Source organism: Atractosteus spatula, chromosome 12 (assembly GCF_055471065.1).
Source record: "Atractosteus spatula isolate fAtrSpa1 chromosome 12, fAtrSpa1.hap1, whole genome shotgun sequence".
Classification (NCBI taxonomy): domain Eukaryota; kingdom Metazoa; phylum Chordata; class Actinopteri; order Semionotiformes; family Lepisosteidae; genus Atractosteus; species Atractosteus spatula.
Genome location: NC_142717.1, coordinates 29,920,726 through 29,948,561, shown reverse-complemented (window position 1 = coordinate 29,948,561; position 27,836 = coordinate 29,920,726). Strand labels below are relative to the sequence as shown.

Sequence of the window (27,836 nt, the reverse complement as noted above, 5' to 3'; positions counted from 1 at the left end):
ATGCAGTGTAGCAAGTGGAATGTTTTTTTGGTGATACTTGTATTTGTGGTGCTAGCCATCCGTGGTTGTGGTGCACTAGTGGACAGGTCAAGACTGGAAGCCAGGGGAGTGAACCATAGCTCCGATGGACATCGCACATACCATGAGCCTGTGCTTTCTGGCTCCAATGCCAATGACACTGGAGCAGCCAGGCATTCTGCTGACGGTTTCCAGATTGTATCCTTCAAGTGGGATCATATTATGGTTCCCTACACCATTGTTCTCTGGATTCTGGTGGCTGCTATTGCCAAAATGGGTACGTAATGTTGATTTTTACAATGAGGTGAGATTTTTAAAAACCTTTTTATGCTGTTTTGTTTATAGTATATTCATTTTGTTATTAACCTTTCCCCCCATAGAAAGTATGTTGCTATATTTAAAAATGTTCAACTCATGCAATACCTGATATGGAGATCTTTGAAATCAGCTAATTTCTAAAATGCTTATGCATTTATACTTTATGTCTACACTTCCAGTTTTTTTGAGCAGTACTGATAGAAAGAGACAGTTACGTGAGAACTGCAATGTAAGAAAACGCTCTAAATGCAAGGAAGGCAAGGGAGTTCAGATACAGCCAACAAAAGCTGTTGAGGCCTTTGGTTTTGTCCTCATCAAGGAGGAGCCAAATGTTTCTCTAATGGGGACTGTGAGTGAGGATGTCACCTACAATATCTAAAGAAACATTCTCTCAATGCAACCAGCACTCCAAGAAGGTGGAAAGCCTTTATCCCATCAGAGAGACAATCAGGAGCAGTGTTGTGGGATTCGGGATGTGCTGCATTTGTATGCCTGCAATTGACTGCTACTGTATGTACTGTTACCAGTTTGGATAAACCAAGTGTGCTGGAGTGCTTTCATTGCCTGGTATCATAACACCCATTTTTGTAAAAACATACTATACATCCTCTTCTAAGTTGTCAATGCACTTCTTCCAGTTCTGATGAAGTCCCCTGGTTTGATTTTGTTCAACCCTTTGAGGATTTTGACTATTGAATCAGGCCCTCCTCTTGGTTTCTCCATTCAGGACTGAAAACATTCGATTGTATTAGCCTGTATGAGTAATGCATTTATGACCAGGGATTTTCCAGGTTACTCTTTTTATAAGTTGATTCCAGAGCAACAATATTTCATTTGTCATGTGGTGATTAAAATGATACAAAGTGTTCTAAATGATGTCTTACTAATGTATTGTACATTTTTAACAAACATTCCTTGATTTAAATTATATTAAACAAAATTGCACTGAAATCTGAGAATGGAATGTGAGAACTAAAAACAGGTGTCCACAAGCACAGAAGTGTCCAGCTCTGCTAACTGAAGGTTCTAGGAGCAGGTTAGAATGAAATGATTTACTTGCTACAGTATATAAAGTAAGAGAAGTGATCTTAGGTACAGGTCTATTATTAAACCTATTAAAACTATTAATCCTATTTTAGATCTTTAGGCTTCAGATCTAAATTCAACATACTGTATAGATTTGTTTTCAAAGTTACTTTGAAAGGACATCTCCATATTGTATGTAAAGGAAGTACTGTAGCAATGAAAAATAATAATAAAAAATACAGATCAGTCCTTAAATATATAAAAATACTTTATCCATTAATCATTTAACCATATCATGAAGCAATTCCATAACTTAGACTTGTGTGATTATTACTGGTTGATGCACAAGGTCCAATTCCTGGAACTAAAGGAGCAATTGAAACTTCAGTTAAACAATTAACTTAACTGTAGCATGCACGGAAGACATTTTCTAAATATAAATGACAAAAATCTGAGTAGTGGTACATTTGAAGCATCATAAAACAATATCTGCTGCTCGATTTCAATTTTGCCTATTTTTTCAAATCCACTGTTTCCCGTCCAACTAAAACACTGTATATCTAGACGTGATAGCTAGTTTCGATGGGCTGTTATTAATTGTCCTGTTCTTAATGGAGTGACGTCCCACCCAGGAGGAGAGTAATTTTACTTTTGGTTCCACAGTACTAGAGCTTCCAGGACAGAGTCCAGCTTGCAAAGAACCTCTTTAACACAATGGGTTGTTCGGAAAATAATCGCAACCGTGTAAGCTTGTAACATAATTTACTTTTTTACATATTAAACCTATTTTTGTACTTATCGATTTACACTTGTGTGACGCAGTGGCACAGTGGTTAGCCTTGCTGCCTCACAGCACTGGGAACCAGGGTGTAACTCCTGGAGTGCTATCTGAGTGCAGTTTGTATGTTCTCCCCATGTTCACAGGGTTTCCTCCCACAGTCCAAAGACATTCTGGTAGGTTAATTCGCTTCTGGGAAAATGAGCCCTAGTTCGAGTGGGTGTTTGAGTCTTTGTATGCACTGTGTTGGACTGGTGTTACCTGCCTGGCACCTGTTGCTTCCCTGCCACCCTGTACTGGATAAAGCTGTTAGAGAATGAATGGATGGATGGACAAATTCCAATTTAAATAAGTCAAAGTCAGATTTGTGTGTTGAACTGTGATTTATAATTTATACCATAAATGGCCACCTTTTGCTTGTAACCTTTTTTTTATTTCCAAATTAATGCAGCTGCATGATACCAGAAGGAAATCACAGTGTGTTGAGCAAAACATTTGATTGTTGACTTATTTGCTTATATAGTGGCTGAAGACTAACCTGAAGTTGGAATGGTCATTTGAGATATGTAAATGGAAAACTACTAAAAAGTAATATCCATCAGTCCAAGTGCATTCCTTGTAACTTTTCATGCAGGATTCTGGTTGATGAGGTGGAACTTTTGCCTCTAGATCATAGTGTCCTATACCTTAGTTTGGTGACAGGTGCCATCTTTGTATTGAGATGTGGAACTGAAGTCCTGTTTATTTGGTCATTTAAAAAATCCAGTTAGAGCTTCTACAGTATATGTTCGGGACTGTTCATTAGAGCTTCTACTGTATATGTAAAGCATTTTAGGTTCCTTTGAGATAAAAGGCACTATGGAAAAGTAAAGAATTACAGTAGTATTATTATTGAGTAGCACCATAATTCCAGCAAGGAACCCATATCACAGGCTAGGAAACAGTTCCCTTTAATAGCTGGACATATGAGAGCAATCCAGTGCATAAAAGACTGAGCGCTGAAGTACAAATTTCTGCAAGACAGGAGAAATGACCAGAACACAAACTTCATGGGACTCACTGCTGGCTTTGTTAATTTAGTTTTAACTACTTTTGTTACAAGACATTAACTTTTACTTGAGGCCTAGCACCTGTTATTGCTGGGCATGAGTTTTGGAACCAGAGAAGGAATTCACATTAGTATTAATGAGTGTACTTTTGTCATAGGTTGTAGAAGTAGAAACACAATCTTTCATGAGGCATCAGTATACAGTATAAAAAGCGTTCCTTATCAGCTAAAATCGATACATTTTTAATTTCTAAAACTTCTGTGTCATTTTTTTCAAGTAGGTAGCTGCGTCAGCATGCGCAGGCTGCCAAGGAACAGGTGAAGGTTTATTCCATGCTGAAAAGAGAAGAAGAGATACACAACGTGTGGGCTGTGAAGCCTTCTTCAGGTGTGAGAGAGGGAGGAAAATCGGCAGTTGACAAAGCAATAGAGAATAAAAGCTGGGAGTGGAGAGGAGGCGGGAGCAGGAGAGGAGCAGAGTCGACACTCAGGTGTGTGAGGTCGGGACAGGTGAAGAGAGGTGTGAAGTCGAATCCTCTCCATTCCATCCTCTCTATTCATTTGCAGGTTTCGACTTCTTCCATCTCTTCATCTCTCTCTACTTCACACCCCCTGAGAGTTGACTCTGCTTCTCTCCTGCTCCTGCCTCGTTCTCCTTCTCCCATGCTTTGTCAGCTGCCGATTCTCCTCTCTCTCTCTCTCACACCCAAAGAAGGCGCCACAGCTGAAACGTTGTGTTTCTTTTCTTCTCTTTTCAGCATGTTTGTCTCTGCCGGTAGAGCAGAAGAGCAGAGTCATGTGGTTCAGCATCTCTTTGTGTCATTTTTTTGCAATCTAAGTGTCAGGTACACAGCTAGGCTTTCATGAAGAATAGACCACACTCCGAGCAGATGGCAAACTGTCCTATCTGCCTTTAGACTGAGAAAAGCTGAGTAAATGCATATAAAGAGATGGTCATAAAATGTAAATGGACAATACTGTTTCCTGTTCATGTGGGCAATATTGTAGAACCATTTATTTGCTTTTAATGTGAAGTATTTAATCCCTGATGACCTGAAATATATTCTTCTTGATATTCATGATACAGTATGTCAATTAACGCTACTGTCCCTGTGAATGAGGTCAAGATCCCGAGGCATTGCCTGCAATTGTACCATGTATACCATGTATAGAGCATGTGGCATCACACAATTTAAAAAAGCAGAAATTTTGCCTCTGGCCTCAGAGGCTGCAACTCACCACGGCTGCAACTCAATGCAACATTCTTTTAGCAGCAGCTTTGGCATTTTAACATTTCCTGAAGATGCTACTGTATATACTGTAAAATCCTGCTGTTAATCTGTGGCTTAGCATATCAGCTATTCCCGATCTTTGTGTTATTTTACTGTACTTACATTTGATAATGTAGAACTGTTTTTGTTTTCTACGTCAGTTTGCAAAGGAAAGACTTTTTACAATTTTAGCCCACTCAATAAAAAGCTAGGAATTGCAAGTTTTGCATTCAACCAAAACTTCCTTCCTGCAGTCAAGATTGGTAAAGTGTTGTTAGTCTCAGATTTAATCATTTCCTTTTGAGAATAAACAAAACGTGCAATAAGGGTGGAAAATACAAAGTGTCTGCGTAAGAGCTAACACAGAAGACGTTAACAAACTTGCCAGTTAATTATACTCCTGGCTGAAGAGTGCCGCTGAAACTGGACACTTCCCGTCCTGAAAACAGTTGATCATTTACTCATTTCATAGCACTGTACGCTGCCACAGCAAATACTGACCCTGTCAGATGTTCCTTTTAGCAGCATTTTCTTTTTGCTGCAGAGCAGAATTTGCTCAAAACGTTTATAGACGTAGAAGGAAGCCAATCATGTTGGTTATAAAATAGAACAAAAAAATAAAAGTAACTTCATACAGATTTTTTTCTCCAATACAGGAGATTGGCAGGCTGACATATTGGAATAGATAGGTCAAACAGATGCAAATACTGTGTCGACGCTTGGTAGGGCTCAGCTATGGGCAAACATAAACTATAAGACTATGGTACTCAAATGAAAGACATTTGATCAAATCTAGCGTTGTAATTTTAGAAGGGGTTGTGGGATTAGAGGTGAATTTTAGACTTTTATCTAAAATGTCCCACTCTTGATGGTCCCAGCTCTAGTTCGATCCGGATCCTTCCTGCCTTTCATCTTTCTGCTCAACCGGCAGAGACATTTAAAGGTGTGAAACTAGCGCCCCTGACAGCAGCTGATTTTAAGATCTCCTTTTGATCTTAAAGTCTAAAATTATAGTCTCACCACGAGGCTTAAATTGTAGTCTGCCGTACCATCTCACCGGAATAGACAATCTCTGATCTCCTTTAACCTCTTTTATAGAGAGAAAACAGCCTGCAGCCACCTGGAGCCATTTTCTCTAATAACACAGGAAAACGCGCTACTAAACTTGATAGCGTTCTCTTGGTCTCTGGAGTATCCCTTTGTCGACCTCTAGCGGTCTAATCCGGTATTAATTTATTCCTCCACAGCCATTTTATGCAATACAGAATTGCGTTGGTGGTGGGGTCTATCCCCCTATTCCCCTAACCGGACAGCAACAGACACTAGAAGAATACCCTTGGATAGGACTCCAGTCCATCCAAGGCCACACACAGACACAAACATGCACACACTTACATCTGGGCTAGTTTTCCCAGAAGCCAATTAACCTACTAGTATGTTTTAGGACTATGGGAGGAAATCAGAGTACCTGGAGGAAAGCCACGTGAACACAGGGTGAATATACAAACTCCATGCAGATAACATTGGACTGCACCAGGCCCCAGTGCTGTGAGACATCATTGCTGAAATAGAACTATGGGGAAACTGCAGAGAGAACTGAGATCAGAGGCGACTTCTTTAGACAAAGAGTTGTGGGAGTCTGGAAAAAGCTACTCCATTATTAAATGTCCATATTCCAGTCTCTCATTATTTATATTGCTTGCTTTTTTAAGATTGAAGAACACATTAAAAAAGCATTGGAAAACTGAACTTTTCATGACATGGAAAAACATAAGATTAAGCAAATTTTCCTAGTGTTAGAAGTGATGACAGAACAGTTACACAGACATGCAGGAAACAGGGATTCCAGTGAAAGTAAAGCAAGTATTTCTTCAAGTTTAGCACATTGATTAATGATTAATCATAAAGAGAAGAGGTTGCAGTGCAGAACTAATAACCCAGCAGAACAAATAGAAAAGGCAATGTGAGAAAATGGTTAGTGGTCTGTCTGTATTGTATAATTTAGGGAATTTTGGCAGATTTGTACCAGAGTTCACGGTGGTATGCACTGTAGACAGGCTTTGAACTGTTGATTCTTTATTCCTGATCACTCCACCTTAAAATGTTTTTAACAGCAACAGCAAAATAATCTTTTAGATTTTAGTAGGTTTCTTGTAGTAATATCTTTGAAATGTGATAATCCCAGAATAAACTGTAAATAAGCACAAGTGATCACCTTCATTTGTTCCATAAGGTCTAGTTACTACAATCAAACTAATGTAGGATCTAATGTCTTTAATCTACTGGTGAACTATGGGTCCTTCACACTTGGTTTAACTTTATTACAGTGTGAGAGGATATGACAGAGACAAATGCGTCACTACCATTCATTTTAAATGCTGTTTAAACAGCTGATGTCATAATCCACTCTTGGCTTACTTAAGAATATTAGAAAGGTCGAGGTAGTCGTTTGGCCCGTCTATTTCACTTAGCTTTTTGTAGCCACTTGATTGAAATGTCTCATTCAGCAGTTTCTTGAAAAAAGGCAAGATATCAACTTCAACTTCAGCTTCTATGTGCATCTCCCTTTATTTTTCACTTCTATCCTCATGCTTGTGGTTCAGGTTTTAACAAAGTCCAATAGATGGATTAAATGCTTGAATCAGGTTCCCTTTTAAGGCATTCTGTGGCATTTCTAACTCGCTATTATATATTGCACATATACACTATATGTAAAAACATGTTTTTTAAAATATTCTGTTGAATTCAATTCCGCTCATCTGTTGTCTCATTAAACAACAGATATGAAAGCACTCTTACTGATGAAAGTGTTGGATCATGATGTTTTTTCCAAAATACAGCCTGGTCTCAACAGCGATCCAACTAGATAAATGGAAGAGGAAGGGGACACAAATTGTTCAGTTCTTAGTGGTGTATCTAGGTCAGGGTGTCTTTACTAAGGGCAGTAAATAATACTGGATACTGTTAGTTTGGGGTGTCAGTTCATTTCAGCCAATGAGTACATAAAAGCCATGTGGTGTCATTGTCATTAATACACATTTCTTGTCTCTCTCTTCCCTTTCAGTTTTAGGATTGAACCACAAAGTGACCAGCATCATCCCAGAGAGTGCCTTGTTAATTCTAATTGGTTTTGCCCTGGGTGGCATTATATGGGCAGCAGACAAAGCTCAGACCTTTACCCTGACTCCTATAGTCTTTTTCTTCTACCTCCTACCCCAAATTATTCTTGATGCTGGGTACTTCATGCCCAACAAGCTGTTCTTTGGAAATCTCGGTGCCATCCTTGTGTTTGCCATCATTGGCACCTGCTGGAATGCTGCCACACTTGGTTTATCACTGTGGGGCATTTACCTGGGTGGTATAATGGGTAAGTTTGTGTTCCTTGATGTATTTTCTTCCTGCCTGCTTAATTTCAGCTTGGCATACATTAAGAGGGTGAGAGAGATCCAAACAGAAACAGATTGGGGTAAATTATGAAAATATGTGGTTACATTTTACAAGCCAGAGGCACAAGAAAAATTCGTATCAGAGCTTAACAAATTGTGGTCTGGAAAATGTTGGCCTCAATAGTTTAGTAGGACACTGAAGAAGACCATGAAGAGAACAGGGATTATTTACACGGTAGAGAATGCAAACGGGAGCAGGATAAGGTAAAACACAGATAATGCTGAGCTGTCAATGCAAGTTGAGAAAGACACGAGATACTGTAGGAAGAAATATAGCTATGTGGGTCAAAACTATAGTCATTAGTTTAGTTATTACAGTATTGTAATAACAACAAGACTAGTAAGGAATAAAACAAAGTGTCTATTATAGACACAAATGGATCTATTATAAAAGAATAAGGAATTAAGTCTTCAGTGATTAGGAGGGGGGGTCTACGTGATTATGTTTCAAACAGTGAAGCAAACAAGCACTTAAATGATAGGAAAAAAAACAGTCCAAAAAGTCATAACTTTAAGGTGTTTAACAAAATAAGAAGTGAGCATTTTCAATAGCAATGAATTGCAAAATCCCAAAGTGAAACATTTCTAGTGAAATCTTACGGCTATGCTGATCAAATACTTGTTTGACTTACTTTTAGAACTAAAGATTTTTAAGGATTTGTCTAACCTCCAGTTTTAGATCTAGGGATTTACAAAAGACTGAGACTTTGTATCAAAGCAGCCAATAGGCTGGAAAGGGGTGTGATGCCCTAATGTCCTGTGGCATACTGTAAGGCTGGCACCCCCTTTTCTCTTCCTCCTTCAAGAGCAGAATCCTTGTTGTAGTAACATTCACAAATAATCAAAAATGCAAGATACTACTTATTAGTTTATCAGGTATTGTGTTTTTACCTTTCTATATTAAGAACCCCTTAATTGTTATCACACAAATCAAAGAGATCAACTAAAAATATCGAATTTAATTTTACTGCTGTCATACTGTTTTCATACTACATGCACTGTGAAGCCCTTTAAACTATGCAACAAATGTCAAAAATATTTACATTGTTCTTAGGTGTCAACTTCAATATCAGTGTGCTGGAGTTTCTCCTCTTTGGAAGCTTGATTTCCGCAGTGGACCCTGTGGCTGTAATAGCTGTCTTTGAAGAAGTTCATGTCAATGAAGTTTTATTCATTCTTGTCTTTGGGGAATCTCTTCTGAATGATGGTGTCACAGTGGTAAGACCTCCTGTCTGATTTCTAGAAGCCAGTACCATCTCAAGCTTTCACTATGGTGAATGTATTGCTGAAAGTTAGCCACAGATTCCAATGGTTCAACATGTCTTTAGATTGGACTATGAGTAAACCATGGAACAGTATACTGTATACTCAACAGACCTGAGAAGTGCTGAGGACTTAGTTTTTTTGTTCTACATTTACTATTGGCAGGGTCTGTGGAGTTTGGAATTAGTGAGTTTACAGTATATATTATACAGGAATACAACTTTGACGATTGTAAATACACAGTAGACAATGGTTGTGGAATATCACATTCACTGACTTTTAAACTAGAGTAGTGCAGTCAGAAAACTGTGACCAAAAGAAGCAAAGACCTGAAGTATACCAACTGGAAATGATTTGTTATTGAAGCAGGAAATGTACTTTGGAATACTCCAAGTTACAGTGTTTTCCTGACAAGAGACTTTTCATTGCATTTTCCAAGTACAACCCCTGTTTCACTCAGACTCAGGTGCTACAGATAGTAAAGACATCCCTCTCATGCTATGACTCTTCCATTCTTTTCTGTTACACAATTTTGCTAATGCCAGTGCCTTGCAAAAGTACTCAACCCCAAATATTGCTGACATTAAGCCTCTTTCAGCCTTAAAAGGGTAAATTTAGAATAATTAAAAAAAACATTCAAAAGATGTTAATCCATCATTTGCAATTCAGCAAAACAGGACATCACTCAGACTGTGTGATTACTTTTGCAAAAATTGTAATTGATCAGTAGAGGGATCGATACAGCAGTTGTACTTGCATTGACGTCATCAGTGATGTCTACAGTGATGTCATTGAGAGACACACTGCTCCTCCAGTAGGTTTTCACTCTCCTGTTAGCAGCTGTGGAGACGATTCATGAAGCTGTCACATGGCTGTATTGGAGGAGTGCATGAACAGGTCCTCATTTCTCTGTGAGGTACAGTAGTTATAACAATAAGCCAAGTAAATTAACAGCTGATGATTCCCAGCCCCATGGGTATTCAAATGGAAAACAATTGCCGATTCTAGGTTTTAAGAGGGGGCGTTTTTTTAATCTTTTTATTTTCCATTCGCACAACAGTTACCTCTCTCTTGAAATGACTGTTTTTTATAATTTATTCTAATTTATTCTTCAGGTGCTGTACAATGTATTTGACTCTTTCGTAACGATAGGAGGAGGTAATATTAATGCTGTGGAAATTGTCAAAGGAGTAGGTGAGAGACAATTTATGAGCACTGTACTTCCTATGCTCTGTTTTGTTTAAAATAAAAAACATGTTTTATTGTTTTATTGTATTTGTAGATATTTACTGTATTTTATGTGCATGAATAATTAACATTTTTAACATTTTAACAATTTTACCAAGAATTCAACAAAAAACCCTGACTGTATATTGAAGCTTGAGTTTACTGAAAGACTCAAACTCAAACTAATATGCAGTGAACAATACTAAACTTTACTTTACAATGCTTAACTATTACATGGAGGGTCACCTACTCCAAGGCAGAATATCTACCTCGTAAGGAAACGGGGACCATTACAATATTCTCTTTGCAAAATATTGGAATGTGATTTATTGCCTTTATTGAAGAGCTTTGAATATCCTACCGTGGTTCAATGATGAATAAGAAGAGTAAAGATAAGGCAAAATCGGACTGGCAAAGTCAATCTAAGTACCCCGTGCTGTTTATACAGTACATGTGTTATAAGAGGGGTAATAAATATGTCAAACACCATCTTTATAGTATCTTTGATGACTCAAACTCCACCATATTTAATATGCTAGTATTATGAATATGTTTTTACTGCACCAGGACCACAAATTGCTTTGCGCATTACTGTAGTACCTACTGTACAAATTATTTTAAAAAATTGTAATGTCCAAAAGTAAATTGAACATGTATTAAGCAATATTAATGCTTTCCTATATATAGTAATCAATTTTAAAATCTAAGATCTTGTGAATGCCAGATTTTTTCTAACCATTGAAAAATGAATTCTTATCTAAACAATGTGTGGAAATGTTATTCTACAGTATTTCAGATCACTTATCACGTTAGAAGGTGACTTTGCTAGCAGCAGTGTAGTGAATGTTTTGTTAATTCTGAAGAGAAGAGAGAGCATACTGTACTCACACAAATGCTGCTCTCTCTTTATTTGCTCAGTGTCTTTTTTAGTTGTGGCTCTTGGAGGAGCCTTAGTGGGAGTTGTTTTTGGAACACTGCTGTCCTTGCTGACCAGGTGGACAAAAAACGTTCAGATAATTGAACCTGGATTCATCTTTGTCATGGGATATCTGTCCTACCTCACTGCTGAAATGCTGTCTGTTTCAGATATCCTGGGGTAAGTATTAAAAATGGAAAATTCTGGCTTTTTATGAGGGTGTATTGTGGCATATTGTGAAAACTGAGTGTTCTACTTGCCATTCTTGGCTGTTCAAGGGTACAGTATCTGTCCCTCTGCCCTTGATTTTACAAAACATTAGCAACATTCTAAAAACAACTATTTTATTCACACCAGATGAAAGTTCTCCCACCAAAATGTTGTGCTCTTTCTTTTTAACTTTCAGAGTAGATCAATACTGTATGTCCTCCACTTGCCCCTTTGTCACACACTTACTGACACAGAAGGGTAATCTTTGCTATAGCTGTCACGGACATCCAAAGGGACTAACCGTGGAGAGCAGGAGAGCAGATAAAGACCCATCTGCATAGCGGCGGATAGGGAAAAAGGCCCGGGCTCGTTAGTGCAAAGAGTTCAGGAGTGCCGTATAGAAACCTATGCCCTCAGGTAGCGGACGTGGGGCGACCTGGTGCTAGGCGGGTCTCAGGACATCCGAACGTCAATGCTGAGCGAGGGCAGAGTGCAAGACCTGGAAATATATAGCCCAAGGGAAAGAGAGGGAGTGGAAGGGCAGCAGGCAGGAAACTAGGGACAGGACAGAGTAGGAGCGCCCTCAGGCTGCAGAGGGCGTGACAATAGCATCTTGCAAGCAACTCATGATGGTCTGTCCAGGCCGAAACAACAACAGGAAATCATTAACAACAGAAACTAATGCACATGAAATGGAAAACATGAAGTTGCATTAAATTCCTTATCTGTTTGTGCCTTTTGTTATTAGATTTCTGTGCTGTAGCAGACATTCATACTTCCTTTCTTAACAGTTAAATATCTTCAGAGATTCTGCCTTTTATTTTTTAGGATCACTTTTTGTGGCATTTGCTGTCAAAAGTATATCAATGCCAACATGGATGAGAGATCAGTTACCACTGTGAGATACACACTGAAGCTGATGGCCAACGGTTCTGAAACCATCATTTTTGTGTTCTTGGGAATCTCTGCAATAGATCCCAATATATGGGTTTGGGATACTGCCTTCATACTCCTCACCCTTGTCTTCATATTAGTCTACAGGTTTATAGGTAAGACAAATGAATAAAAATAAAAATATTTGGAAATTAAATGACTATATCTACCACAAGAAAGGAAAGTAAGTCTATTTAGTGGCCTGTTTAGGATTTTTAATAGAAACAATATCCTGTACATGACCAATCCATGTCAAAATGCACCAGAGAACATCATGGGTATCAGCCAAATCTTTTAATGCCTCTCTTGTAGAAAATGTCTTTTCATTTACTGTACATTGGTGAGACATTAAGTAGACTGGCTGATTATTTCATGGAACATGTCAGAGCAGGAGGATCAGAGATCTCTCCAAGCAAAGTCGTCCTCTATTTCATCACTACTGCCCATGATTGCACTGACCTATCTGCACCCTTTTACCAGGAGTCCAGGATTCCTACTCAAGCAAAACTCAAGATACCACCCATTATCCTTAGACTTGGTGCACACCTTCCAGCAGCTCTCAGTGATTTATATGAAGAGCTCCCAGTTCATTTATTGTATCACCCCCAGTTCTCTCTTTGTTTGGAGACTTTCTCTTCTGTTCTGTCCTTTGTTCCGCTCTTCATAAATTCCCTGCCACCTTCTTCTTGCTCCCTGACGCCTAATGAGGCTCAGCATTTGAAGTGATATGTTTTTCCTTCTTTCTTCTTTTCAGCCTGGAATTAATATCTGATCAATAGGCATTCTCCACTGAAGTTTTTTTAACCAAAGAGCAGTTCTCCAGGCAGTTAAAGACTCTCTTTTATTTATTTTCCTTTTGCGCACCACAGGTGTCTTCGTTTTGACGTGGATTTTAAACCGCCACAGGCTGGTGCCCTTGGGATTCATAGACCAGGTGGTCATGAGTTACGGGGGCTTGCGAGGAGGTGTGACATATGCCTTGGCAGTCATGTTGGATGCGGAAAAAATTCAAGCAAAAAATCTTTTCGTCAGCACCGCTCTCATCGTCGTGTACTTCACTGTCATCATACAGGTGAATGTGGCCTCGAAGAAAGTACTTTGCAAGTGTCTGTCCTAATGCTTCGAAAGCATCACGGAAAATAAGATCTTCTTGGTCAGCCAGCTGCCTTTTTTCTTTTAATTTTGTCTCATGAATGTGAACAACCTGTTGTACTGCACTTTAATACTCCCTACATTTCTTGGAAAGACACGGCCTCTCAAAAAGCTTCCGGGTGGTGCCTCCAAATGCTTAAATGGGTGTGGGAGAGATACTAGAATAACACAATGCCAATCAAGTGTCACGTCCTCTGTAGCCAGAGGGCGCTCCTACTCTGTCCCGTCCCTAGTTTCCTGCTTTGCTGTTCTTCCGGTTTCCCTCTTTCCTTGGGCTATATATTTCTGGGTCACTTATTCTGTCTCGCTCGGCATTGACGTTCGGATGTCCTGAGACCCGCCTAGCACCAGGTCGCCCCACGTCCGCTACCTGAGGGCATAGGTTTCTATACGGCACTCCAGAACTCTTTGCACTGGTGAGCCCGGGCTAACTCCTCGTTCCGCCGCCTCGCATAGGGTCTTTTTCGCTCTCCTGCCTCTCCACGGTTTGTCCCCTCTGACATCCGTGACATCAAGTCCTGCTGTTACCTTAACTGACTGTATCCATGGCATTATTTGTCTTATCAAGTCCTCATTTATGATGATGATCACATAGTACACAAATACAAGAAACCAGAAAGTAAGAGTACAGCAAACAACATACTGTATGTGATAATGAAAGCGTTAAATCACTATCAAGAACAATTATTAAAATGAGTTAAATTGAAAATATAATCAGGGAAAGTTCCTAAATTATTCATTTTTTCAAAAAACGTGCTCTTACCATAGATTTACTGATAGCAGAGTGCATCGGTATTTGGAGGCTGTTCTCTTTTTTAGAAGTGGTGTTGCAGCATTTGGCCAAAAAGTCAATGACCAGCTCCTTTCTTTTTAAAACATTTAAACTGCAATGTTATTTTTACATTTCGGGGTCATAAAGAATTAGCATTGATGAGTGCATATCCAACCACAATAAAAGTAAAATTTACACAGTAACTTGTAAAACCTCCAATTTACAGCACAAAATAAATGAAATTTCCAGGTATGCACAGTGCCATATTCTGCCATTCAGAACGAGGCAACAAAGCTATTTTGGTAGCGATTGCAAATATTTGCAATGATGTCTATGCCAGTGAGGGTTTGGAGTCTAAATTAAAAGCAGGGTCTTAAACCTGTACCTTAACTAAATACTTTAATGCTTTAAATTCATCTTATGTGTGCAGTCTTTGAGGTTTGAAGTCTCCCAAAAGTCAGGACAGCCTTTGTTCTGAGAGCTCTGATCTCTGTTGCAGGGTTTAACAATCAAACCGTTGGTGACCTGGCTGAAAGTGAAAAGGACTGAGCACAAAGATCCTCTGTTAATTGAAAAGCTGCAAAGCAGGGTAAGGCCTTTCACATCCTCTAGTTTAAGGACAACAAAAAACAGAAAATTTGAGTATTCTCTTTTTATTTTGTCCTAGGCCTTTGATCACATCCTTATTGCAATTGAAGATATTTCAGGACAAATTGGGCATAACTTTATGAGGGACAAGTAAGTAGTAAATTTTAAGCTTTTTAGAAAAAAAGATGCAGCAAAACCCGATTATTCTTCACCAATGTTAAAGCATACAGCACAAGAAGCAAAAATAAATTTAAAACAATTATACATTTATGAGGAAAATACAATGAACCTGAATAACTAAAAGGTGTAAATGATGGATGTATTAAAAGATGCAAATACAGTATATAGTGTGGGATAGCCACTATTCTGTAAGTAAACTAATTTAAAAGAGAATTTCTACAGTGTTTCTGCAATTCTATGTGTCTGTGTAGTGACAGATACAAGTATTGCCTGAACTCTCTGAAATCATCACTGCTTTTTGCTTTAACAAATCTCTATTTGACAACCATTAAGAAGATACAATTGATGCAAAAAATGATTTAGGGAATAACATGGATTCAAAAGAAGGGTACCAATACATTTATCTGCAGCTGGCCAAGTACTTAGGACAAGTAAAAGATTCTAAAAGGGCATTGGAAAATGTGAGGCAGGATGGCCCAAAACATCCTACTGAAAGTTGCAGACAGCAGTTTAGAGAATATGGCCCAGGATGAGTAATGACACTAGGGTTTTACTACTGAAGCTACAGCGGAGCCCTAACATTTTAAATAGTGAATTGTTCTTATTTTTGTTACTCAACACATAATAGGCTACAGTACTTATACATTTCAATGGTTATTCACAAAACAACTTGAGGTGTCTGACGGTTTAATGAAGTGGACGAATTTAAAAAGGTGTACCTTTCAGGTGGTTGCAGTTTGATGAGAAGTGGCTGAGCAGGGTACTGATGAAACCCTCTGCACGAAAGTCACAAGATTACATCTTCCACGTCTTCCACCAGCTTAATCTAAAAGATGCGGTCAGCTACGTGTCAGAGGTAAGACTGCAGTGAACAAAGAACAAATTGTGTATTAGAAAGTGAAGTGGATATTATGGCAACCAAATCTAAATATTGTACAGTAATAGTGAGTTGAAATAATTCCAAAGCCTGAAAGTTGCTAATGCTTTATATGGATTTATGACCATTATGTTTGCTAGGAAATAATTCAAGTTGTTTCACTTTGGTTGCACTAAGAAGTGCTTTCTTCTTGCTGGCTATGATTTGGCCTACTGTATATTCAACAATGTGCAAAAATGTTTCAGTGATGCATAGTGGCAGATTTGTAATCTTTTTGATCCAATGAAAAACTCAATTGTTTCTAACTCTTTATGAACTCATGTTAATTTAGTAAATTTGTGTTTGACTGTAGAAGGATAAATGTAAGATAGGTGACTCTTCCCTCACACATGCTTATTCCTGCTTGATTTGCAATTTTACACATTTCCAAGGACTTTCAGAAGAAGAGCAAAATGATTTTGAAGTAATCTTGCTTTTTTTACAGAAAGATTAAATGCTTCTTAGCTTTTCAATTAGCGGGTTAATTTTCATACAATACAAGTCAGTTTCTACGAGGGAGGTGGACAGCCACCCCAAATCTTTGTCTTCAGTGGAAAGAGACTCTCACTCTGCTGTAGTGACTTGCATGTTGATTTTGAGACAGGAACTACTGTCATTCATTTGTGTACTAGAGCAGGAGCTCTCAGTCCTGGGACTGGAGGCTTGTGCACTGCTGACTTCATTACTCAAATGAGGCCTTGAACAAAAAAACTTGCTTGATTGGAACATTTGGATTTTTTTCAAACTCCAAGGTTCAGAATTGTAATACTGGAAATGCAATAGTTAAAAAGCAACCTCTAATATGAGCTGGGAACAATCAGTTCAGATTAATCCTGTTATTACATCAGTTAAGGATTCGGTTATGTAACTAAGGGCCTAGCTGGAACAAAAACCAACAGGTGTGTACGCCTCCAGGACCAGGATTGGGAACCCCTATACAAGATGTATACTATTGCACAAAATGGGATTGCTAGGACACTGTTGTCATAACAGTGCTATTGTGAACCTCTTTACAGGAATAATCACTGCATTTACTGGATTAAGTTTACATCATAGAAGGCAAGTTCCATTGTTTTTCTAGTCAATTAGAAGTTGGTCATGTCCGCTATAGAAAGTGGAGGAATGAAGAGTGAAGAGATGGATTCTTTGTGTTGCCCAGAACATGAATACAGAATGGGCTATTTTACTTTTTATTCCACTAAAAAAGCCTTTTCATGTTTAGTTTGCCACTGCCATCACAATTCGCCCTTTCTCAGAATATTTGCAAAATCCAAGAGCTCGGCTTAATTGAAAGACCGATTTTGCCTTCTGTACATCTGGAAATCAGAGAAATTCTGAAATGAATACTTTTGTGTCTGACTGCACCTTGCTGGTTCACAGAACAAAATGGCCAGTGTCACGGACGTCCAAAGGGACTAACCGTGGGGAGCAGGAGAGCGGAAAAAGACCCATATGCATAGCGGCGAGACGGGAAAAAGGCCCGGGCTCATTGGTGCAAAGAGTTCAGGAATGCCGTATAGAAACCTATGCCCTCGGGGAGCGGACGTGGGGCGCCCTGGTGCTAGGCGGGTCTCAGGACATCCGAACGTCAATGCTGAGCGAGGACAGAGTGCAAGACCCGGAAACATATAGGCCAAGGGAAAGAGAGGGACCGGAAGGACAGCAGGCAGGAAACTAGGGACAGGACAGAGAAGGAGTGCCCTCTGGCTGCAGAGGGCGTGACAGTACCCCCCCCCCTTCATGGGCGGCTCCTGACGCCCATACAAATAAATAGAGACACAGAGAGCAGGGGGGACCAATAAGGAGGGGAAACCAGGAAGAAAAAATCAAAACAAAAGGCAAAAAACAAGAAAAAAAACCACAAAAACCCCGGGGAAAAATACCGCAGACTGGGCAATTGGCACGTTCACATTATAACGCTGATATCGGAGAGAGCAAGACCAGGAAGAGCCAGGCACGAAAACCCGCTCCAGACACAGAAGCTCGGAGTGATATCCAGCAATAAGAATGGAGGAACGGCAGAAAGCTTACCATTCTATCACTGATATCGGAGAGAGCAAGACCAGGAAGAGCCAGGCACGAAAACCCGCTCCAGACACAGAAGCTCGGAGTGATATCCAGTAATAAGAATAGGAAAGCCAGCTCAACATTCAATCACTAATATCGGAAAGAACAACCTGAGGAGAGCAAGGTACGAAAACCCGCTCACAGACACAGATGCTCGGAGAGATATCCAGCGATTAGAATAGAGGAACTGAGAAAAAAAAAAACAGCCCAGAGAACAAGAAAAAACTGCGGAAAAACAAAAAGCGCCGCTCGCGGGGTCGAAAAAAGGGCTCAGCATTCTGTCACGGACGTCCAAAGGGACTAACCGTGGGGAGCAGGAGAGCGGAAAAAGACCCATATGCGTAGCGGCGAGACGGGAAAAAGGCCCGGGCTCATTAGTGCAAAGAGTTCAGGAATGCCGTATAGAAACCTATGCCCTCAGGGAGCGGACGTGGGGCGCCCTGGTGCTAGGCGGGTCTCAGGACATCCGAACGTCAAAGCTGAGCCAGGACAGAGTGCAAGGCCCGGAAATATATAGCCCAAGGGAAAGAGAGGGACAGGAAGGACAGCAGGCAGGAAACTAGGGACAGGACAGAGAAGGAGCGCCCTCTGGCTGCAGAGGGCGTGACAGCCAGTCCCTGCATTCCAAGAGAGCAGCCTTCGGCCTCCTCCTTGTCTCAGTCCTGTGTCTTAAAGCAGGTTTTCCTCTCATGTTTAAGGGTGAGCGTCAAGGGTCACTGGCCTTCCTACGGTCTGAAAATGATGCAAACGTGGATTTTAACAGGAAGCGTCACTCAGCTATGTCAGTGATGGCGCCGGATTTGATCCACGATGATATCCCTGTGTCTGCAATCCTGTGAGTATAGGTTTCGCAATGTTGATAGAAAGGTTTTAGTGTGCTTGTTTCTGAAAAGATGTGTTAGAACAACCATTCCAAACCCAATCACTAGTGAGACCTAACTAAAAAAATAAATAATTTAATAAAATATAATAATAATAATAATAAATAAATAAGTCAAATAAATAAAATAAGTCATTTATTTTACTACATTCAACCCATAGTAGAAGTGAACCAGAAACTCTAATAATTGGGAACAAAGTAACACTTTTAAAAATAAATATTTGTGCTACAGTATCCATGGTAAGGATACTTGCCAGACTTCTTCTTTAACCACTAGATCATACATTTTCTATGCCCTTTTCAAGATTTTTAGAATTGTTTTATTTCAGTGGCTATACAGTGAAAACAAGCACATACTGCACTTTACTGTACTGTAGGTTACGAATCCTTTGAACTGTGCTTAGTTCTATATGAAGCTTCTTTTAATAGTACACTCTGCTGCAGTGGAAGACAAATAGCTATATAATACAGTGGCTCTTGGTTGCTCTTGGAAAAATGTCATGCTTTTCTGATTTTTGTTTTCTTGAAGGCGGAATCATGTCAGCTCCGTCTGTCTTGACATGCAAGCCATCGAGCTGCAGAGGAAGAGTGGCTGGGCCTCAGAGGATGTCAACACCCATCATGTCCTACATCAGCACCTGTACAAGGCCAGGAAGCAGGTAAGCTGTTGAATTGTTGCTTCAGAGAAGCAGCTTTTTTTCTTTTCTAGCTCTAAAACCTAATCCAGTAACTTCAACCACTCTGGCAAATAAACAGTACTTATTAGAAAATGCAGCATCTAACCAGAATCATCTTCCCCATTGGTATTCCTCTGCCTTTAGTTGAAGAGGGTACAGTACATTAGATAGGTTACCTGGTTCATGTGCTTAACTGAAGCAGCACGTTGTCTGATTACTAAAACAGAAACCTGTTTTTCCCTTATACCTGTAGAGATTGATCGGTCTGGCGTGGTTTCCTTTACTTTTTGGATCCTAAAATTGTTGGAAACTGAATATTGCTTATACTTTAGTCTGAGGTAATCAGTCTCAACTGACCTATTTTATTTACAATGCAGAGGTGACCAATTATATCCTACTGAGGTAATTTAAAATACTTAAAATAGTTGTTGTATTAATAAAAAAATGATTAAAATATGGAAAAACTGTTTGGAGGTTAAGGACATAAGGAAGGATGTGAATGAGAAGAAGCCATGTCTGTATTTAATAATTTTCATAGACTCGTACTTCAATAGTATGTTTCTCAAGTATGACCATCATTTTTCTGTTGGCTTTTTGTCCATCTGTTCTCAGTTCACTTGCCTGTTATTTCTGCCTCATTCCGTCATAATCCATCCATCTATTCTCTAACAGCTTTATCCAGTAGAGGGTCACAGGGGTGCCAGAGCCTAACCTAACAAGCAATTGGTGCAAGGCAGAATACGCTTTGGACAGGATGCCAGTACTGTACATTGCAGGGCACACACAGACACAAAAACACACTCACACTAAGACTGATCAATTTCCAGAAACCAGTTCACTTCCCAGTAGCCAGCAGCCATGTCACCCTGTAACTTACAATTGGCAGCCCACTGAAGCTAAGCAGGTGTGAGCCTGCTCAGTACCTGGATGGGAGACATCCTGTGAAAAACTAAGGTTGCTGCTGGAAGAGGTGTTAGTGAGGCCAGCAGGGGGCGCTCACCCTGCGGTCCATGTGGGTCCTAATGCCCCAGTATAGTGACGGGGACACTATGCTGTAAAAAAGCACCGTCTTTCGGATGAGACGTAAAACCGAGGTCCTTGCTCTCTGTGGTCATTAAAAATCCCAGGGTGTTTCTTGAAAAGAGTAGGGGTGTAAAACGGTATCCTGGCCAAATTTCCTATGCCTCCTAATAATCCCCCTCTATGAATTGGCTACATCACTTTGTTCCCCCCCCCCGACGGCAGGCGGAGCGACGCGCTGGTTGGAGTATTCTCGGTCGCATTTAATGGCAACGTCAGCTCAAAGATTTGGTTCAAACCACCAAATGGAGACATGCATGCCGACAAGCAGACCCTGCTGATGTGGGATTAACGCTAGGATGAGAGAGAGTTCACTTCCCAGTATGTCTTTTGGACTGTGAGGAAAAACAGGAGCGCCATGAGGACACCCATGCAAACACAGGAGAACATACAGACTCCATGCAGATTTAAGGATTGAAACTATAGATAAAAAATACAATATTATGCTATAGATATAATATGTCCATTTAATAATTGTCTATAATATTGCTTCAAATAGGGTAGATCAGAAAATAGAAAAAATAGCAATAAAAATAGAGAATTGAGAAAATCAGAAAATGACAGAGCGGATCAATCAATAATTAAAATAAATAATCATAACCCCCGACTTGTATAAATTAAGCCAAGAATATACTGTACCTGAGCGGTGGGTATAATTAGAGGGACATGAGTTCTTTGTTCTCTGGCACAGCTTTGATTAAAAAAGTAATAATTTAGGAACACTGGGTTAAAAAAATTGTTATTAACAATGGCAATACTCGCACTAACCTACACACAACATAAACAATGTACTGTACAAGTTAAGCTATTTACAAATTTACACACAAGGCTTCCAAGAGGCCTGTGTCCTGACCACCCAGAAACCCCCGATCTGCTATCCAGTATTTAAACACTTACTGTATATAAAGCCTACAAAGGACAAAATAATATAATTCTGTCTTCTAAACCAAGGAATATAACCCAAGGTGAAATACCTCTGTCTTTAAACCCAGATGCTACCAAATGAGTGGGAACCTATGTCCCTATTCTAAAAATGCAGCCACTAACCAGAAGAGACCATTTTTAACCGAGAGAGTCTTTCCACAGGAAATCAACAGTCATAACAACAACAGAACAACAAGCTGTCTTAATAAGGTTCAAATACTTAACTCAGATCTGGCCTTGATGATTCTCTTTTGTTTCTACCTGCCTGTTTTATGCTGTCCTCTTGGACTGTTAATCTTTTACCCAGAATTTAATTAAGGTAAACTAAAGCAAACTTTACGATTGTTTTTATCACTGAATCCCTGCATCTCAGCGAACATCTCCTTGCTTTGAAGCTGGAAATGTTGACACTAGCCAGGTGTTACTCATTGTGTCTAGATTCTTAAAGACACTTCATAACAATATAATCACTGCATTATATTATGGACACAATTTTCCAGATTATCTGTCAGATTATATTCTTCTTGTTTGAAAAGATTATAATGATAATAATAATTGAATAATTGCTTACACTTATATAGGGCTGTACAGATAATGGGGACTCCCCTCCACCACCACCAATGTGCAGCATCCACCTGGATGTCAATACAATTATGTCAATACAATTCTTTCCTCACTGGCAGTTTTACCACCAAGGTTAAGAAACAGACATGAAACTATCAATTTTTGCTTCTGGTTTCAGAAGTACTGTACATGATGGGAGGCATACCTAATGAATCCTTTGTGAACCACTGCTAACGATTTTCATCTGTATTTGGTTTAGCAGTCACAATTTCTGAAAAAAAGGTAACTTTATATTCCGTTCATGAGGAATAACAGCAACAAAGAATTAAAAGTATTGGCAAAATATTGAAAAATATTTGTTAAATGTTTATTCAATGTATTATTCATTTGGCTTACCCTGCTTGGCTGTGGGCCAGCCCCCTGACTGTAGGATGACGAAGTCAGGACCCTCCTGCAGAATGAGGAGTGACCAATGGGGAGCTGCACTGGTGGAGATGGGATTGAGGGGGGATGCAAAAGATGAATGAGAAGGAGAGAAGGGGCTTATGTATAGTATTTATAGTTTTTTTTATTTAGGAAATGATAACTTCAATATTTACAATTTAAGGCCACTTAGGAGAATTACACTATGCTCCTGTCATTGTTCCTGAATGTTTGTGATTAAAAAGCTTTTGAGACAAGTGTTTAAGAATAATGAACTGTCCATTTTATAAACCACATCAACTAGCTCCTGACCTTTTATTTGGCACTATACTATACACTGTACAGACATCAAGGTGGGATACTGTATGTTAACACTTTTTCTGTCTGCTTGGTTCAACCACAGCACAGACACCGGTATAGCAGACGTCACATCAGCACTAACAAAGATGAGAACGAAGTCCAAGAGATCTTCCAGCGCACCATGAGGCAGCGTCTTGAGTCCTTTAAGTCTGCCAAGATGGGGGTTGGCCAAAGCAAGAAAATTCAAAAACATCAAAGGAAGGATCACATGCAGAAGGTGAGGTTCAGCCATCCCATGATGCAGTGGTTTTAAGACTTTTTCAGCTTAGTACCTCCTTTGAAATTAGGACCGAATTTGTATTACATATGCACTAGTAAACATGGAATAACTTTCTACTACTAATAATAATAATCTTAACTACTGATTCGATGGGTTGGCCTGCATTTCAGAATTAAGGTTAACAAAGTAAAGTTAATGAAAGACAGTTTAACCCTTAAATCTCTCTCTGTATCCAGCTTTTGTTGATACGTTGTCTCAACTGCTGAGTGCAAAGAAACCAGCCTCACAGAGGAACGCTGTGGCAAAGGGCAAGAATGCTCTCAAGGCTACTGTAGGTTCTATAGGTCTGGGTATTCTTCCATTACTTGTACCCAGAAATCCAGGAGTGGTCTCCTTTTAAGTGTAACTGCAGTCCCCCATCAGACATCAACTCCAGCAGTTTTTCTTGTATCTTGAAATTGCTAAACTTCAGAACTCACTTCAAAAGGCCTAGTCAAAACTTTGCAGAGTGACAGCTAGCAAACTTCTGTGTGCAGGAGAAGCATCCCAATTCTATGCTCAGTTTTGTAAAAATGCCTGAATTCGTTGGGCAACCTTTAATGAAGTTAACTATTTTCACAGATTAATTCAGTACTGACAGGAGTTCTCCTGGCATATTTTAAGAGGCAAGGGCCTCTTGATGAATGCTATAGTGTACCCACGAAAACAGTGGGGCAAACTTCCTGATGTGAGCCTCAAAATCTTTGTTTCCCTGTCATTGACATAGTCCTGTCAGTACAAATTCCCCACACAGTGTTCCCTGTCAATGCTGTTATCTTTTTTGAAAATATCAATTAAATTAAAAATATCTTCTCCTATTGTACGGGTGGGAAGGTGCCAATTGTACCCTTAAATATGTAATAAACGTAAACCAAAAAATATACCAGATTTGCAAACTCTGTTGACTCATTAATTTGTGTTGAGTAAATTTGACACAAGTTGGCAAGTGAAATACTCCCATCTCCATTTTCTTTCGTGCAAAATGGAGGTTACGGAACAGCTTCTTTACAACACAGGTACTCAGTGTTCTAAACTTAATTGCACAGTGTAACAAAATTACACGATTTTCACCATTTCACGATTATCACCAAAACCCAATGTACTCAAGGAAACTAACAAAGGTTATTGTCCCATCCCCTTTCCCTCTTTCTTTGTTAAGTATCTCTCCCTTTGTTTGTTTTTCCTTGTGAGGATCATCCATTGTGACAAAACAGGAGTACCTCCACAATAAACAACCTCTAAGTGCAGTGTCAGTGCTCCATAAGCAGACACTGATATGGTATTTTTTGTGGAGAGACAGTTTGAAGTAATTTGGTATTTACTTTTTCAGCCATTATGGATTTTTTTTCACTCACCCCTACAGCTCAGCTTGCTTAACCCCTGGGGCTAAGAGTACCAAAGTTTGAACACCGCTGCCTTAATACATAGAAAAGAGGTTCAAACAATTGAAATGTTGAGATTGTAGGCTTTTGGTATTAAGAAATGAAATTTTGTTGTGATGCAATATTCCATGTTCCAATTCAATTCATTCATTCAATTCCAAAAATATCACCAGAAAGATCACACACAGAAGGTAAGCCTGGACCATCACTTGGTAATGTATATTTGAAATTAGAAATAAAGTGTTTTAGCTGCACAGATTTGATTTTAGGTTCTTGTCATAATAAAACAAGGTTCTATAATAAGGCCAAGTATGGCTCTGTTTTCTTTATCTTGATTGCCATGTAAGGAGACACTGTGTCACTTCTCATCCTTTCACTGTTCAGAATTAAATTGCTTTACTTTTCAATAAGAAATACAAAAATATATGATTTGTCATTATTTTCACAAATTGCCTAAAATCAAAATAAAGCATTAAGTATATGTATCCTTGCTAATACAGTACTTTTTAAAATGTTAAAGCTAAATAGAACTTAGATCTCAGTTATTGCATAACATATCACACAGAAAGTTAATCATGTAAAGTGCAAGAGATCACGTAATATGCAATGACAGACGCAAGTCAATCTTATTTAGCAATCACCTCAGCAATTAGTGATATGTATTTCAGGCAGATGAAATTTATTTTTAGCAAACATGGCCAAATTTCTCAGTGAGTACCAATTTATTTAGTGAAAGTACTGTACTAATGGGAAAGTTTATTGAAATAAACTATGCCGTTCTTTGTGTAAATTCCGTAGAGTTTCAGAAGAGAGTATTGAACTATCTGAACTTAACTGACCGACATTACCAACTTTAATCAAAAAACTACATAAAAGACACATAAGCATAATCTTTTCTTTCTTTTTTTTCCAGATGCCAAATGGAAAACCTTCAGACGTGTCTGCTGGGTGGTCATTTTCTTCTCAAGATGAAGGTAATGTTCAGTCTGCTATCTGGAAAATAGAATTGTGATCCTATTTGATTGATACCAGAATTGAAATATTAGCTATGACGAGATATCGTCAAATGAGATCTGTAGTTCCAACTATTACCACAAGTGGGAGCCGCAGCCTCCTTCAAAGTTTATGTACAGTAGTTGTTCTTCAGGAAACTGCATGTGCGGAATTAGGAAATGATAGACTTTATGACACGGGGTCTCCCTCATTGTTTAGAAAGGAAATAAAAATAATTAGGCACCCCAGGCCAAAATTAAACCAAGAACCAAATCACTGTGTGGCAACAGCACAAATGGTAATCCTATCCTGCCTCCTAAAGTGACATAATACAAGTAATATGTTACAGAAACAGTACAACTATTGTGTCCTTTCTGGTGAAGGTTTCGATTCCCTTTCCCCAGGAATTGAAAACCCAGCTTTCATGCCAGATGATGAGCTTCCTGCTCCTCTGAGGACTCCACCCTGGATGGCCAATGAAGACACCGTTGTGCCCTCACAGAGTGCCCGTGTGCATCTTCCCTGGACTCCAAATACCTTCCACCGGCTCGCCCCACTGAGGCTCAGCACCAGATCCACAGATTCATTTTTACTTGCAGATGTTCCAGCTGCTGATGAGAATCCTCAATAATTCAGACTTGATGTAGAATGAAAAGTACAAATGTCATGCTGTCTTCCACCAGGAAAACATGAGTTGGTTCTTCCTTGTCAAACCGTGTGGTAAAAACATCTTCCTCCTAATCTGTGAAACTGACTTTAGATTTTTATGTCTTATTCTTTTACATCATTTGCATTTAAGATATTTTTATCTTCTAGATCTCTAGAGCTCTTTCTTTGAGGATAGCAAAGTACATCTTATTATTTTGGTTTTAATAGGTCTTTGTTTGCATTACTTTGCCTTATCAATAATCTTCCTTCACTATGATGTGCAATAATCTCTAGGATATTAAAGAAATATTTTTAAAAATATAGATGAACAAATCCCTGAAAGGGAATTTTGTTACAAAACTATTATTTTTATGAAAAAGAGCTAAACTCTTGTAGGAAATTAATATTTATATTATGTTTTGTACAGACAAAATGGGTAGGTTTAAATATTTCTTATATATTAGTTTATCTACCATAGTCTGTGATCCCAAAATGGTTCCATATTAACTGTAAATCTTGAGAGAGGATAGGCTTAAATGGAAGTAAATTCAAAAGCAATCTGAGCACTAATTATTTGCATGATAACTAGTAAATGATGTTTATTAATCTGTAGAGTATAACAAAAACTGGCACAGAAACAACTACAATCCCAAGTCTGCCAGCTTGCCACCGTAGTTTTTTTTTAAATTTTAAGTGGACTGTCATGTACTGTCACGTACTTTCAGCCTTCCTCCAGGTTCATAATTCCCATGTGTCAGTCCCGTCTTGAGGAACACAGTACAGACTTTCTTTTGTAGGTCCTTCCTTAACTGTACTCACAAATGTTTATCACAATGCACTGTAATATTCAGCTCAATTAACTCTGTCGTCCATTTCTTGATCTTCACCAATGTATTCTATGTTTCCTGGCTGATCCTGTTTGGCCAGGGACTCCTCTCAGTAACAAACACCAACATCCCTGATGCATCAGCAGCCAAGTTTGCCTTTCTCTCACATTTCTCTAAGAGCACCTTCAGTCTGCTGAGGATAAGGTCAAGGGAGCACTCAGGACTCCCTCACCTGGGATGTGGATAGAAGGTATACTGCAACATGCCAGGTACCGCCCCAGTCCTCCAGTGCTAATAACTTCAATCATCCCTGTTCCTTAGCAGCATGCAACATCTCCTCTGGGGAACTGCCACACAGTGCACCTGTCTAGAACTGGAAAGCCCCTAATTCAATCTTCCCTTCCTCTCCCTTTTGATGCTTAGTCATTCAGACTAGCTCTGGTTCATTCTGCAGGTTTTCCTGATTTGCAGGTGCATATCCTTACATACTATTCAATTTTAATGCTGTGTAGTTACACATTTACTACTATAATAATATAATACTATTGTATTTCATGAAGTAAAAATGAAGATTAAAATGATCTTGACTATTTAATATTTGCAGTATCTAGGGCATTACTATACATTTTATAAAAACAAATTTTCTCTCTCTTAAATATTTACTCTCCTAGCTCACACGGTAATGCTGAA

At 39.1% G+C, this 27,836-nt stretch overlaps 1 protein-coding gene across 1 annotated transcript; it reads left to right on the top strand.

Moving 5' to 3' along the window:
* Positions 1 to 26,302, top strand: LOC148822870 (sodium/hydrogen exchanger 3-like). Its single transcript, XM_088928546.1, has 15 exons — positions 1 to 295; positions 7,524 to 7,826; positions 8,960 to 9,123; positions 10,284 to 10,362; positions 11,314 to 11,491; positions 12,350 to 12,570; positions 13,324 to 13,526; positions 14,878 to 14,967; positions 15,046 to 15,116; positions 15,873 to 16,002; positions 18,828 to 18,964; positions 19,539 to 19,668; positions 23,081 to 23,254; positions 25,592 to 25,652; positions 26,076 to 26,302. The coding sequence occupies exons 1-15, from the start codon at positions 1 to 3 to the stop codon at positions 26,300 to 26,302; spliced, it is 2,463 nt and encodes an 820-aa protein (XP_088784672.1).
* Positions 26,303 to 27,836: the final 1,534 nt, after the last annotated feature.

Bases quoted from the DNA above. Each gene is read 5' to 3' on its own strand.
- LOC148822870 (XM_088928546.1), top strand. From the start codon at position 1: ATGCAGTGTAGCAAGTGGAATGTTTTTTTGGTGATACTTGTATTTGTG. The intron at 11,492-12,349 runs GTAAGTATTAAA...TTTATTTTTTAG, and splicing joins TCTGTTTCAGATATCCTGGG to GATCACTTTTTGTGGCATTT. The intron at 12,571-13,323 runs GTAAGACAAATG...TGCGCACCACAG, and splicing joins ATTAGTCTACAGGTTTATAG to GTGTCTTCGTTTTGACGTGG.